Source organism: Myxine glutinosa, chromosome 9 (assembly GCF_964187855.1).
Source record: "Myxine glutinosa chromosome 9, kmMyxGlut1.1, whole genome shotgun sequence".
Taxonomy (NCBI): domain Eukaryota; kingdom Metazoa; phylum Chordata; class Myxini; order Myxiniformes; family Myxinidae; genus Myxine; species Myxine glutinosa.
The window spans coordinates 26,535,656-26,549,780 of NC_136269.1; the positions used below are offsets into that span (position 1 = coordinate 26,535,656).

The 14,125-nt window shown below is 44.3% G+C and overlaps 1 protein-coding gene across 1 annotated transcript in view; it reads left to right on the forward strand.

The window, feature by feature from the left end:
• Positions 1-14,125, forward strand: part of LOC137435793 (ryanodine receptor 2-like) — a 633,328-nt gene that overhangs the window by 219,994 nt on the left and 399,209 nt on the right. Inside the window, exons 43-45 of the mRNA XM_078785085.1 lie at positions 3,613-3,742; positions 10,986-11,089; positions 11,720-11,855. Coding sequence (XP_078641211.1) covers positions 3,613-3,742; positions 10,986-11,089; positions 11,720-11,855 — 370 coding nt within the window. The remainder of the gene's footprint in view (positions 1-3,612; positions 3,743-10,985; positions 11,090-11,719; positions 11,856-14,125) is intronic.

A 14,125-nucleotide genomic window follows, 5' to 3' on the forward strand; every position in this document is an offset into this window, starting at 1 on the left:
GCCATGCAATCTCCATAGACAAACATTGGCAGTTGAACGGGCCGTAATGAAGGCACCGTCATATGATGCCACCTTTCCACCAAGTCAGTTCGTCATATTTCTGCCCTGCTAGAGCTGCCCCGGTCAACTGTAAGAGCTGTTATTGTGAAGTGGAAACGTCTAGGAGCAACAACAGCTCAGCCACGAAGTGGTAGGCCACACAAGATCACATAAAGGGACCGCCGAGTGCTGAAGCACGTAGCGCATAACAATCGTCTGTCCTCGGTTGCAACACTCACCGCCAATTTCAAAACTGCCTCTCAAAGCAATGTCAGCACAACAACTGTTCGTCGGGAGCTTCATGAAATGGATTTCTATGGCTGAGCAGCCGCACACAAGCCTAAGATCACCATGCACAATGGCAAGCGTCGGCTGGAGTGGTGTAAATCTCGCTGCCATTGGACTCTGGAGCAATTGAAATGCATTCTCTGGAGTGATGAATCACGCTTCCCCATCTGGCAGTTCGACAGACGAATCAGGGTTTGACGGATGCCAGGAGAACACCACCTGTCCGAATGCATAGTGCCAACTGTAAAGTTTGGTGGAGGAAGAATAATGGTTTGGGGCTGTTTTTCATGGTTCGGACTAGGCCCCTTCGTTCCACTGAAGGGAAATCTTAATGCTACAGCATACAATGACATTCTAGACGATTGTGTGCTTCCAACTTTATGGCAACAGTTTGGAGAAAGCCTTTTCCTGTTTCAGCATGACAATGCCCCCGTGCACAAAGCGAGGTCCATACAGAAATGGTTTGTCGAGATCGGCGTGGAAGAACTTGACTGGCCTGTGCAGAGCCCTGACCTCAACCCCATCGAACACCTTTGGGAGGAATTGGAACGCCGACTGCGAGCCAGGCCTAATCGCCCAACATCAGTGCCCGACTTCACTAATGCTCTTGTGGCTGAATGGAAGCAAATCTCTACAGCAATGTTCTGACATCTAGTGCAAAGCCTTCCCAGAAGAGTGGAGGCCGTTGTAGCAGCAAAGGGGTGACCGACTCCATATTAATGCCCATGATTTTGGAATGAGATGTTTGATGTTCGGGTCTCCACGTACTTTTGGTCATGTTGTGTAAGTCATTGACAACTTTTTGAAATATCATGCTATATATCGTTTTTGGCCCTATCATTCAATGGTGAAGAATCACTTTTTTTTTTAAATCTCATATCCGGATCCAGATTAGGATATTCAAAAAAATCGAATCGATTCGGTCTCGTTGCACATGCACACCCAACCCATCCACCAAGTTTCGTCCAAATCTGTCCATAACGTTTTGAGATATCATGCTATATATTGGTTTTACTCCGATCACTCAATGGTAACAAATCACTTAAAAGGTTCTCTGGTCCAGATCCGGATTCGAATCTTCATCAAAATCTAATGATTTCGATCTTGCCACATACCCAACCTCTCCACCAAATGTTGGCCGAATCCACAATAGTTTGAGATATCCCGTTCACCGACAGACAGACAGTGGCGAATAAATAACCTTGTCCACCTTTGGTGGCAGAGGTAAAAATGATATGATTTGATTTCACTACAACTCATGGTTATTTCTCTATTTGCGTGTCTCAATCAAAGAATATAATTCCAAAAATAATCATAGAATTCAAATATAGAAATTCAAATCAAAGAATGCTCATAAACCAGAATGTACATAAAGCATGTATTCCCATAAAATTACGTTATTTGTAATAATTCATAGAATTCCCAAATTCCTAAATGTATTCCCAAATTTGAAATAATCATAGAATTCAAATATAGAAATTCAAATCAAAGAATGCTCATAAACCAGAATGTACATTAAGCATGTATTCCCATAAAATTACGTCATTTGCAATAATTCATAGAATTCCCAAATTCCTAAATGTATTCCCAAATTTGAAATAATCATAGAATTCAAATATAGAAATTCAAATCAAAGAATGCTCATAAACCAGAATGTACATTAAGCATGTATTCCCATAAAATTACATTATTTGTAATAATTCATTGAATTCCCAAATTCCCACATGTATTCCCAAATTTGAAATAATCATAGAATTCAAATATAGAAATTCAAATCATAGAATGCTCATAAACCAGAATGTACTGTTACGTGCTCCTCCCAAAACCCCTGTCACGGTGTACCTCCGAGCCCCGAGAGGAGTCACGGCAGAAAGATGTGTTATTCTGTATGTCAAAGATCAATGGTGAAACCACACCAATTGTTACCAACAAACAAGTATTGTATTAAGATCACACAAGAATAACAGCACAACAACAATAGTAATCAATTGTACAACCAATATATATTTCCTATGATGGTAACATCAGGTTCGTACAATGTAACTCACTGTGCTCCAAGTGAGCGAAAAGAAGAACATTTCCCAATGTCTCTATTCCGGCATCAAGCCAAAGTCAATCCGCTCCAGTAATCGTCAGAACGATGTCCAATCGAGACCAGAATCCCGTTCGGATGACAATCGCAGTCCCACTGCCAAAGCTGCGCAAAGGTGCCCTCAAGGCGACTGGGAAATCACACCCTCGGGTATGGACGTTCCACGGCTCCAAATCGGCGAACCGCAGATTTCCCACTCAAAAGTCACGTGACCCAGGCACACCAGATTAACGTCTGAATGCGGTGAAAATGGTTGAAACAAAGTGAAAAACCTTGAGCGATGCGCAAAGCGCTCGAGTCAAAATGGCCGACGGCCCGTTCTCGTGGCGTAATGGCACTCCGATGATTCTCGTCGGAATCAACCGCAAAACCTGTCATGCAGGTTTATCTGTCACAGCGACAACAACTCTGTCGCAGGAATCCCTTTCCCGGGAAACCCAAAGTTCACTCGTGACCCTCGTTCGCCAATCATTCGCTTCAGACCTCAAAGCAACTAGGCTTCTTGTCCGACTCACTCGCTCCGCCTTCTCTTCCTCCTCTTCCTCTTCGTCTTCGTCCGGTTCCGGTTTCATTTAAAACATTAACTTTTTTACCTTTTGAAAATAGTAATCTATTTTTCCTTTAAATGACAACAATAATAGTACATGGAATCAAAAATGTTTACAGTGGATGAAAACCACAACAACGGAAGTGACGAATCCGTAACAGTACATTAAGCATGTATTCCTATAAAATTACATTATTTGTAATAATTCATCGAATTCCCAAATTCCCACATGTATTCCCAAATTTGAAATAATCATATAATTCAAATATAGAAATTCAACTCATAGAATGCTCATAAACGAGAATGTACATTAAGCATGTATTCCCATAAAATTACATTGTATTATGTCTAAATAAACAAAAGCATGGCTATCGTGGTTTTGCTCTGTACGTGCAAAACAAACGACATTTTCTTCTATGTTTTCCCATTCTTGGGACATAAATTACAATTTTCTCCACTCTGATATGTCAGATTTGCATTCTGTGCACCTTGTAGAGTCTGAATTCCTCTTTGCATATGTTCTCCTTCCTGTATAATATTGTGGCACTCTTCTTCAGCTTTACATTGCACTTATGCCACTATGAGCTATTGTTACAATTTCTTGCTGAATATCTGGGAAAACATTAAAGCAGTCTTGTTTGTGCAGATCACTTTTCCTAAAATGGTGGCCAACTGCTGCCGCTTTCTCTGCTATTTCTGTCGCATCAGTCGTCAGAATCAGAAGGCCATGTTTGAGCACCTCAGCTACTTATTGGAGAACAGCAACGTTGGTTTGGGTAAGGCCCATTGTGTGTGTTAATAGTTAAATAGTATGTGTGCTTTCAATGTTACACATCAACCCATTTTGCACAACATGCACTTCAAGCGATATTGAATCAAATAGATGGAATCAACGGAAACAACAAAACAAACAACAACAGGCATTTTAAGGCCATTTTCCCTGCTAGAGCGGGGGTGAGCCTTGCGGTCCCCATGACAATCTTCTCCATTTTGCCCTATTTTCTGCATCTCTCCTTGTTAACCCCCCTGCCCGCATTTCTTCTTTCACCATCTTTAGCCAAGTCTTTCTCGGTCTTCCACGTCCTCTACTTCCTTCTACATTCATTTCCATCACTCTTCTCAACCAGTCACTTTCATCCTTCCTCAACACGTGACCAAACCATCTCAACCTGGTCCTCTTCACAGCATCAATCACAGGCTCTATTCCCATCATCTTTCGCAATTCATCATTTGTCTTCCTCTCTCTCAACGATACTCCGCACATCCTCCGAACCATTCGCATTTCCACCCTTTCCAGCCTTCGTTGCTGCTCGACGTTCATTACCCATGTCTCACTCCCATAAATCATAACACTTCTCACACATGCAGCATACACCTTTCCCTTCAGCTTCAACGACACTCCCCTCCTCGTCAGCACGCCACTCAGTTCCCGAAACTTCTTCCATGCACATCTCACTCTTGCAACCGTTGCCGAGTCTGATCCACCTTCTCCATTCAGCATGTCTCCGAGGTAGCAAAATATTTTCACACCTTCCAGCTTCATGCCGTCTCCAAGATCCAACTCAACATTTCCTCCATCTGCAGCTCCCTCTGCACACCTTACATTTGAATGTAGCTGCCACACTGGTTAATGACCCTCTCAGACCACTACATTTTTGATGAACCCACTCAGCGCACATTGTACATTGAATGGAGTTCACTCCTCCGACACCCTTCCTGCACACAGCACATGGCCACTTCCCAGTTCTTTCCACCTCACCACATGCTTTACCACTTGCCATCACCTCCGTCTTTCCGATATTCACCTTCAGACCTTTTGTCTCCATACATTCCTTCCACTTGTTCATCTTTTCCTTCAGTCCATCCATACTTTCTGCAATCAACACCAGATCATCTGCATACAACAACTCCCACGGTAAACCCTCCTTTAAACAATGGAATCAACGGAAAATTGATCAAAATATACTAACTGCCGTGGGAAGCAAAGTTGTGCTGATGTTTCTAGATCTAATCCTTTGTCGGAGAATACTAGCGAGACAGGAGAGGGGTGAAGGTTCACTTATGGGAGGAGTGAGTTTCAGGCACATACATCATCTTGTAACAGAATTACATCATCTTGTTGCTGTGGCGTTAGAGAGCATAGGCTTTTGTGGAAGTATTCCCAGATATAATCATGTGTGGTGCAAATGGAAGCCCAATTTGTTTGAAAGGGCAGATGCGGGTCTCTGCCAATTGGCCTGTGTAAATAGCCAGATTCCGCAGCATCGAGGTTCAATGCGTGCGCCTTCCAACAATAGCCAGACAGATATGTGCTTTGAAAATAACATGGTGAGAGGAGCAATGGTGACAGATGGTGGAGAACATGAGCCAACAGGAGTCATGGAATGCATCATAACTGCTGATGTAAAGTCTTTCCTGTTTTCAGTTATTCAACTCTGTGCATGCTGTAGCTCCTCTCTCAATAATGGTTTGAGGCCCTAAATCTCAAACAAGAGACCAGGACCGTCTCCATGGATATACAGTATATCGGGCATTCAACACATTTGGGCACCCTGCTCTTGCCAAGCTCATCTGTAGCATACACAAAGACAACACATGTCCATCTTCATTCTTGGATTTTTGACATCCTCCACTCATAGTCAACATATTGCTCTCAATGGAACCATCTCCTCCCCTCTACCAGTGGAGACTGGGATCCCCCTAAGTCAGAGTGTTGGGCCGAGTCTTTTTCCTCATCTATAGAAACACCCTCTCTGACGTTGTGAAAAACTCTCTCTTCCACTTTGCAGATGACTTCACACTTTTCATTCACATCCAGTCCAATGTGATAGGCAGAAAGCAGCTGTGTCACTCTTTCCTGATCTGGAAATGATGAGAGGCTGGTCTTATTAATGGAACATGTCCTTCAAATGGAACATGTTCTGGGCCATGTGCTTTTTCTGGTCTTCATCAATGATCTCTCCGACTCTCTTGAAAATCCTCTCTATCTCTTTGCTGATGACTCCACTCTCTCCCGCTCCATACCTCATCCCTCAGATCGGCAGTCTGCAGCCTCCTCACTCTCTACCACCTGGACAAAATCACAGACTGGGCAAACAAGTGGAACATGTCTTTCAATCCTGACAAATCTCACACTCTCACTATGTCTGTTGGAAAATATCGTCTGGACAACCCTCCCATCCACTTTCTGAATAATCCTCTCCAAGACGTTCTGTCACTCAAGCTTTTGGGTCTCACTATCTGCCATGATCTTTCCTGGGAAAACCACATTTCCAAGCTGGCCTCCAAAGCCAGTCGCCAACTGGGCATCATCCGTCGTGCGATGTCCTTCCTTGGCACACCTGAGCTCCTCACCACATATAAGGATTTCATCCGCAGCTCAATGGAATACTGTTCTCCCCTCTGGGCTGGTGCTCCTGCCTCACACCTAGCTCGTCTTCACGCTGTTGTAACGAAAGCTTTCAGAATCATTGGAATCTCCCGCGATGAAGCTAACTCCAAGGGCCTTTCACTCACTCACCGCAGGCAGGTTGGTGGTCTTTCTGTCTTCTACCGACTCCTCTCCAGCCTAGCTCCCCCATTTCTGTCTGAGCTCTGTCCCCTAAATTTTCCTGCAGGACGCACAAGATCGGCCTGCAACCCTCTTATGGTTAAACTGCCAAAATCAAGACTCTCTATTCACCTTCGCTCCTTCATTCCTCTTTTATCCCGCCTCTGGAACAAACTCCCTCACTCGCTTCAATCCCACTCCTCCCTCCAGGTCTTTAAAACAGCTGTTCACCACCATCTCTTATCTTCCCCCATCGAAAACCTTGATCTTTTCTACCCCCATTAATTCACCCCAGATCCACTTTTTTGAAATTCCGACTTCTTTCCTGGAAGACTTAGCAGTGTCCATGTGTTTTATACCAATCCCACCCCCCCCCCCCCCCTTCCCGTGCTTCCTCTCCCCAAGCCCTCTCCCTCCCAGAGACATCCCGATGTCTGCTCTCAAATGTTGAACTTGTGTGCTTCCCTCTCTCTCCCCATCTTGTCTCCCGCTCCCTTTATCTTATGTTTTATGTGTCTGTTTATCTTTTTGTGATTAATGTTAGCTCTTACACGAGCCTCGATCTTGTGTCCAGAAAAATATATTTAAAAAAAACAAAAGAAATCCTGAAAAATTTCACAGTCTACCTCTTTAGCTCCAGGAGGTTTGTCAAACGAACCAATATATTTATTCCCATGGTCATCCAGGTTCATTCTCTTAAACTTATAGGCCTCACCATCAGCCATGATCTCTTCTAAGGTAACCACAAAGCAAAGTTGGCCTCTGAACTCAGACCTAGACTGGGCACCCTTTGCCATTACAACTCTTTTCTTGAATAATTAGACGACTCACAGTCTATAAGAATTTTGGCGATAGCTCAGCGGAGTACTGTTCTTCACTAAGACCTGACATCCGAGAATCACATCAATCTTCCTGGATTCTGTGTAAACGAAAGCTCTCAAGATTCCTGAAATCTCCCATCCTTACTTACAATCTTTATTACACCAATTAACCCCCAACTCCTACCTTTAGATTGTAGTCTTTTACCATCTTCTCTAGCCTGGTGTTGGTTTAACGGTTAGGGTGCTGGTTTGGGATCCTAGGATCCTGAGTTTGAATCCTGGTCGGTCACTGAATTAATGCCATGGGGATTCACTCAATCTCTCATCCTTCTGAGGTCGGCAAATTCAGTATCAGCTCGCTAGTAATTGGGGCACTGCATCAGCGGCACAAACATGCTTCCAGAGAAATGACGCAACAAGCAGCCACAAGCTGTATACGAAACAACAGCAACAACCATCTTCTCTCCTTTTACGGCGTAGCCCATAGGGCAATGCCGTATAGAACAGTGTTTGTCTCTCCGTATGACCCCACAAATGTATGCCAATCACAGCTGAGGATCTGGTCACATGATAAGGGAACAGCATTTAGTAAGCATTACCGTTGCATATTTTACTAAACGGAAATATAATAACTTCCTGTGGAACATCTTACAGTCCCAGCAGGTGTCGTAAGGTAGGTAGATTTTCAGGAAATTCCTCAATACAATTATGATTTTAAAATGCGATCGACACGGATCTTGCTCCCGAATCCGGAAGTGAACAGAAGACGGCGGATTGCTGGTTTGATAATATCTCAATGCAACAGTGATTTAACATTATATTTTGATATATTAAATACATCCTTTAGGGAATGTCAAATTGCATTTAAAAGTCGATTTGGTGGTCAAAAGATACCTTCAGAATCGGTGATATGGAAACTGGTGAAGCAGTTCAGAGAAACAGGCTACGTGAAAGTTAACAAGCGATACGCCTAGGTCCCCCGTCGGTGAAGTGATGCGAGTTGACAAAGTGGAAGACGCAAGGCGGCTATCTTGGATTTTGACGTCGCGACCCAATTTTCAATAGCGTTCTCCGTTGTGCGTAGGTACACCCACACACCAGATTAGAAGTTGGTACTTCTTTTATTTTTCAAGATATTTCGCTCACAAGGTTCAGACATATATATGGTGGCGGCCATCTTGGATTTTGACGTGGCGACCCAATTTTCAATAGCATTCTTCCTTGTGCCTAGATACACCCACACACCAGATTAGAAGTTGGTACTTCGCTTATTATTCAAGATATTCCGCTCACAAGGTTCAGACATACATGGCATCAGACATACATGGCGGCGGCCATCTTGGATTTTGACGTGGGTTGCACCCACACACCAAATTAGAATTCGGTCCTTCGCTTACGCACACATGCACGCACGCACGCACGCACGGACGGACACACGGACGGAGGGGAAAACCATAGTCCCCCTTTCGCTCTGCGGTGCGACGGGGGACAAAAAGCGCGTGCGCCAGCCAAATGTTGTTGCACCAGAGAAAGTGGATGAAGAGTGGAAAAGAATGGAAGCAAGCCCAAATAAATCTCTGAGACGTTTAGCACAACAAGCTCACTGTTCATATTACAATGCAAGGAAGGCAGTCACGACACTCAAACTTTGTCCGGACAAAATTCATGCAGCGCATCAGTTACTGGAGCAGGATAAAGTGAAACGCGTGGACTACTGTGAGTGTCTCCATCGGAGGGTAAGAGAACAAGACAATGCTTTGGATGTTATGGGGTTTAAAAAAAAGATGAAGCATGGTTTTGTAGCGGTTACCGCTGGATGCACACAATCGCCTTGCACCGGCCAGAACACGGCCAGACGCGCCTCTCCCGGGCATGCCCGGACTCACTGTTCCCGGGCACGCCCGAACCTCCCGGGCACGCCCGGTCTCGTCTTTCCCGGGCATGCCCGCTCTCGCCTTTCCAGGGCTCGCGCAGAGCGTCCGGGCATGCCCGCTATCGCCTTTCCAGGGCTCGCCCAGAGCGTCCGGGCATGCCCGCTATCGCCTTTCCAGGGCTCGCCCAGAGCGTCCGGGCATGCCCGCTATCGCCTTTCCAGGGCTCGCCCAGAGCGTCCGGGCATGCCCGCTCTCGCCTTTCCAGTGCTTGTCCAGAGCGCCCGGGCACGCCCAGCCTCGACTTGCCAGGCCGCAGCCAAACACGCCCGGGCAGGTCCAGACTCGCCTTTCCAAGGCTCGCCCTTGACACCCGGGCATGCCCGGTATAGCTTTTGCCGGGCAAACTTCCCGACATAAGTGTGTATATATATTGCTGCCCGATAAACGGGCTTTTGTCAGAATACCTGAGCTGTTTTGTTTTAATAAAGCAACTTGGACGAATTCCGTCTTTGGTCGCGTCACTTCTTTCGACTCGCGTTGGAGCGCAGCTCCCTCAGTTTCATCTTTCCGGGCATGTAAATGCACCAAACACTTGTTTATGGCTAAGTGAACAACCTTATGCAATTCATGAAAGGCCATTGCATTCTGGGAAAATTGGTGTTCCGTGCGCAGAAAGTCGGCAAAGAACTATCGGCCCAATTTTCTCCTCAGAAACAGTAAACTCAGAACGTTACATCGACATAATCCATGAGATTCTTGGGAACCTTACGGAATACGAAATCAACCAAGGATGGTTTCAGCAAGATGGTGTCATGCGTCGCACTTCGTGATACAGAATGTACAAACTTAGGCTACTCTTTGGTGACCGTGTGGTGTCCAAGACATTATGGCCACCTCGATCCCCGGATCTTACGTCACCAGATTTCTTTTTCTGGGGATATTTGAAGGATCCAGTGTACGCTACAAATCCATGCACTCTTGGTGAATTAAAAGCAATAATCAGTGACACAATCAGTAGTATCCCCCAAGAAATGATGCACTCTGTGTCGGAAGAGCAAGCAACGAAGAATGAATTTGTACCTGCAACATGGTGATGGACACTTTCAGCACTTCATTTGAGGTAATCAATTGTGTGGATAATGTGACTTCTTTCTGTAACATGAGGCTACATTTACACAAAATATTAGTTAGGTTCCTAGCTGATATAGTTGTTAGTGTATGGGAATTATTTAGGGTTCTCGAGTAAAACAAATCACCCGGTACTAAGCTCAACTATTTTTTCTCACTTCCCATAGGGAAATTTTCCCTCAACTTCTATCTCTCCCAAAGCCACAAATAATCCTCACTATAAAATTTCCCCCCCTCCTTCCCATGCCTCCTCCCCCCAAGCCCTCTCCTTCCCACAGATCTCCCGATGTCCCTGTTCTCTGCTGTTGTACTTGTGTGCTTCCCTCTCTCTCCCCATCTTGTCTCCCGCTCCCTTTATTGTATGTTTTGTGTGTCGGTTTTTTTTGTTTTTTTTTTGTGATTGATGTTAGCTCTTACCCGAGCCTCATATGGAGACCTTATGGTACTATGCACCAAGCACATTGTACGCCATTCATTGATGAAGACTTCCGGTAAATGTTTTAATAGAATTTAAATACACATCACTGTTGGGCTTGAATTATCTCACATGTAATTAATAATTGTTTTTGAAACACAGACTGCAGCAATCAATGTTAAGCTTTAATTCAGTGTTCCGGTGTTGTGTTCCGTTCGGCTTGTCTTGCAGCCTCCCCTTCCATGCGTGGCTCCACTCCCCTCGATGTGGCCGCTGCTTCTGTTATGGACAACAACGAGCTCGCACTGGCCTTGCGGGAACCAGATCTTGAAAAGGTCATTCACCCGATCGACCCTTACACTACACCAACAGTGCGCACATTCGGTTCGTAAACTTAACATGCTAAAATATAGTACCGGTACACACATTCAGGAAGCAAATGTAAATTTTTTAGACTCCAGAAGCTTTACTCATATATTCACATGAAGTCTTGACATAGGGATGCATTTTAATGATACCTTTAGTTCCACTAGCACAACAGGAAGCCAAAACTAAAACTTTATGAAAGCCTACTTACTAAAAATTCAACATTCTTACTCACTTGTACAGTGATTTACAGATTTACCATTGAGTTTTCAGTCTCTGGAACATTCCATCTGTTGCTGTTTACCTCTTCCATGAAGCTGCCTCTCTGCCTCACAGCTATGTCATGGTTAAGGTGGTTAAGGCTTAAGATCTCAGGGTTTTGGGTTCGAGCACTTGTTGTGTTGTTGAAATAACACCAGGTGGATTGACTCAGCCTGTCATCCTTCTGAGGTTAGCAAAATGAGTACCAGCTATCTGGTAACAGGAGCATTGCATTGGCGGCACAGACACACTTCCAGAAATATGATGCATTCAGCAGCCACAGGGTGTGTACAAAACAACGACTTTGATCCCACTTATTTTATTGTTGTGCCCCTCAGGTTGTGCGTTACTTAGCTAGATGTGGTCTTCAGAGTTGTCCACTGCTACTGGTCAAAGGTTACCCTGATATTGGATGGAACCCTGTGGAAGGCGAACGTTATCTTGATTTCCTTCGTTTTGCCGTCTTCGTAAATGGTGGGTATTTTTTCTACATGTAAATCCTTCTTTAAATTTCTCCTTTATTGTTGGTGGTAATTTGTTGAGATGACATCTTTTATGAAGCTCTCAATTATTAGAACTATTGCAGCAGGTAAATGAGGAGGAGTCAGAAGGTTTCTCCCCCCTTTTAAACAGGGTCTGGGTGGCAGACAGGCTTTTGTTCCTTGTGGATTATGTGGTTTAATCCATGGTTTTTGCTCACCATTAAAGCCAGGAGGCACTGTTTTCATATATATATATATATATATATATATATATATATATATATATATATATATATATATATATATACGTATATATATATATGTATATGTATATATATATATATATATATATATATATATATATATATATATATATATTATATATATATATATATATATATATATATATATATATATATATATATATATATATATATATATATATATATATATATATATATATATATATATATGTTGTGGATATGAGGATTGCATTTTTTTTTGATTGTGTGTATTGTAGTGGTAAATTGTTGTGTAACATTGGTTGGATATGGCCCCTCCTGTCTCCAGAGTTGTGTAAAGGTAAAAAGGGCGTCTCGGTAGTTAATTCCATGAAACACCACATTGAAGGACACGATAAAACCCTTGTTCAGTAGCTTATATCTTATTATGTGTTTTAGAGTAAGGCCTTGTCTTCCATTAGAATGACACTCCATTGCACCGAATCAATTAAGAATAGCTCCCCTTCAATAATTCCATTTCCCAGCCAAACTCTCCATCTGTGGGTAAAGCAGTTCACAAGCGTGGGGTGCACGCCCTCTCATTTCGCTGCGATAGTGAATATGTGCTCCGTGCTCTGTTTGAACAGGAGGGGCGGGGTCGCCAGGGAGAGGCAAGCCCAGGGCGCGCCACGAAGGGCGGGGCTGTTCAGCCCCATGCCCAAATAAGGAAACAAGCCCGTGGCTCGCCACGAGGGGCGTGCCGTCGGCGCCATGCCCAAATAAGGAGACAAGCCCGTGGGATTACCATACAAGGTCACGAAACAGAGCACGGGGGGAGAGGGCGGTACCGAAACCGAGGAGGGCGTGTCAGACCCGCGCTGAAGGTTTGGACAGAAGGGTGCGACGAGCGCTGGGACAAGCTACACGAGAGATACGGCAGATGAGTCCAGGTGCGTAAGAGGGTTGGCAGTCCACCGGGAGAGAGTTCAGAGTTGCACCGGAGTTGCGTGAGAGATACAAAAAGCCTTTGACAAAGAGCCACTTCAACCAGCCCCGTTTCAACCAGCCAAGTGACCCTGCCGGCGTGCGCTGTGAAGCCGAATACAAGGAGCTGCCGGCTCCTCGCTTCCCGCCCGGAGTGGACCTGCTCGCTGTGCCCTGTGATCCCACCTGCTCATCCCTCCAAACGATTCCTACCCTTCCATCCATTTGCGTACGTGAGTTTGTTCTGTTCGTGCTGTCCTGGGTAGTAAACTAAGTCAGTATAAGCTAGTAATTTGCACTGTGTTACCTGCTTTTTCATGTCCGCTGTAAATACCCGTGACTGCTCTTTTTGCTTATGTGTGTGTAAATAATAATAAACCCCGTTACTCTTCTGTACGTCTTCTTCTTCTTCCTCTTTGCATTCGTCGTCTTAGTCTTTTCCACATTGAATATCTGTGGCGCGATACGGCCAACGTTTGGGTGAATCGGGTTTAGTCAGCGAACAACTGTTCGGTCGTGGAGCCTCCGCTCGGCAAACATACCATCCCTTAACCGCGTACCGTAACAATATATATATATATATATATATATATATATATATATATATATATACGTATATATGTATATGGCAGGGTGAATAAATAAAAGGGAAAATTAATGGAGCAAAATACAGAAAAATCCTAGAGGAAAACCTCCTGCCCTCTGAAAGAAAGCTGAAATTATTGGGACGGAAGTTTACCTTTCAGCATGACAACAACCCGAAGCACACGACGAAAGCTACACTGGATTGGCTAAGGAACAAAAAGATAAATGCCCTTGAGTGGACCGGTCGAAGCCCTGACCTAAATCCAATCGAAAATCGGTGGCATAACTTGAAGATTGCTATCCATCAACGCTCCCCACGCAACTTCACTGTGCTTGAACAGTTTTGTACAGAAGAATGGATAAATATAGCTCAATCAAGGTGTGCAAAGTTGGTAGAGACCTATCCCAACAGACTCACAGCTGTAATTGCAATCAAAGGTGCTTCCGCCAAGTATTAACTCAGGGGGGTGGA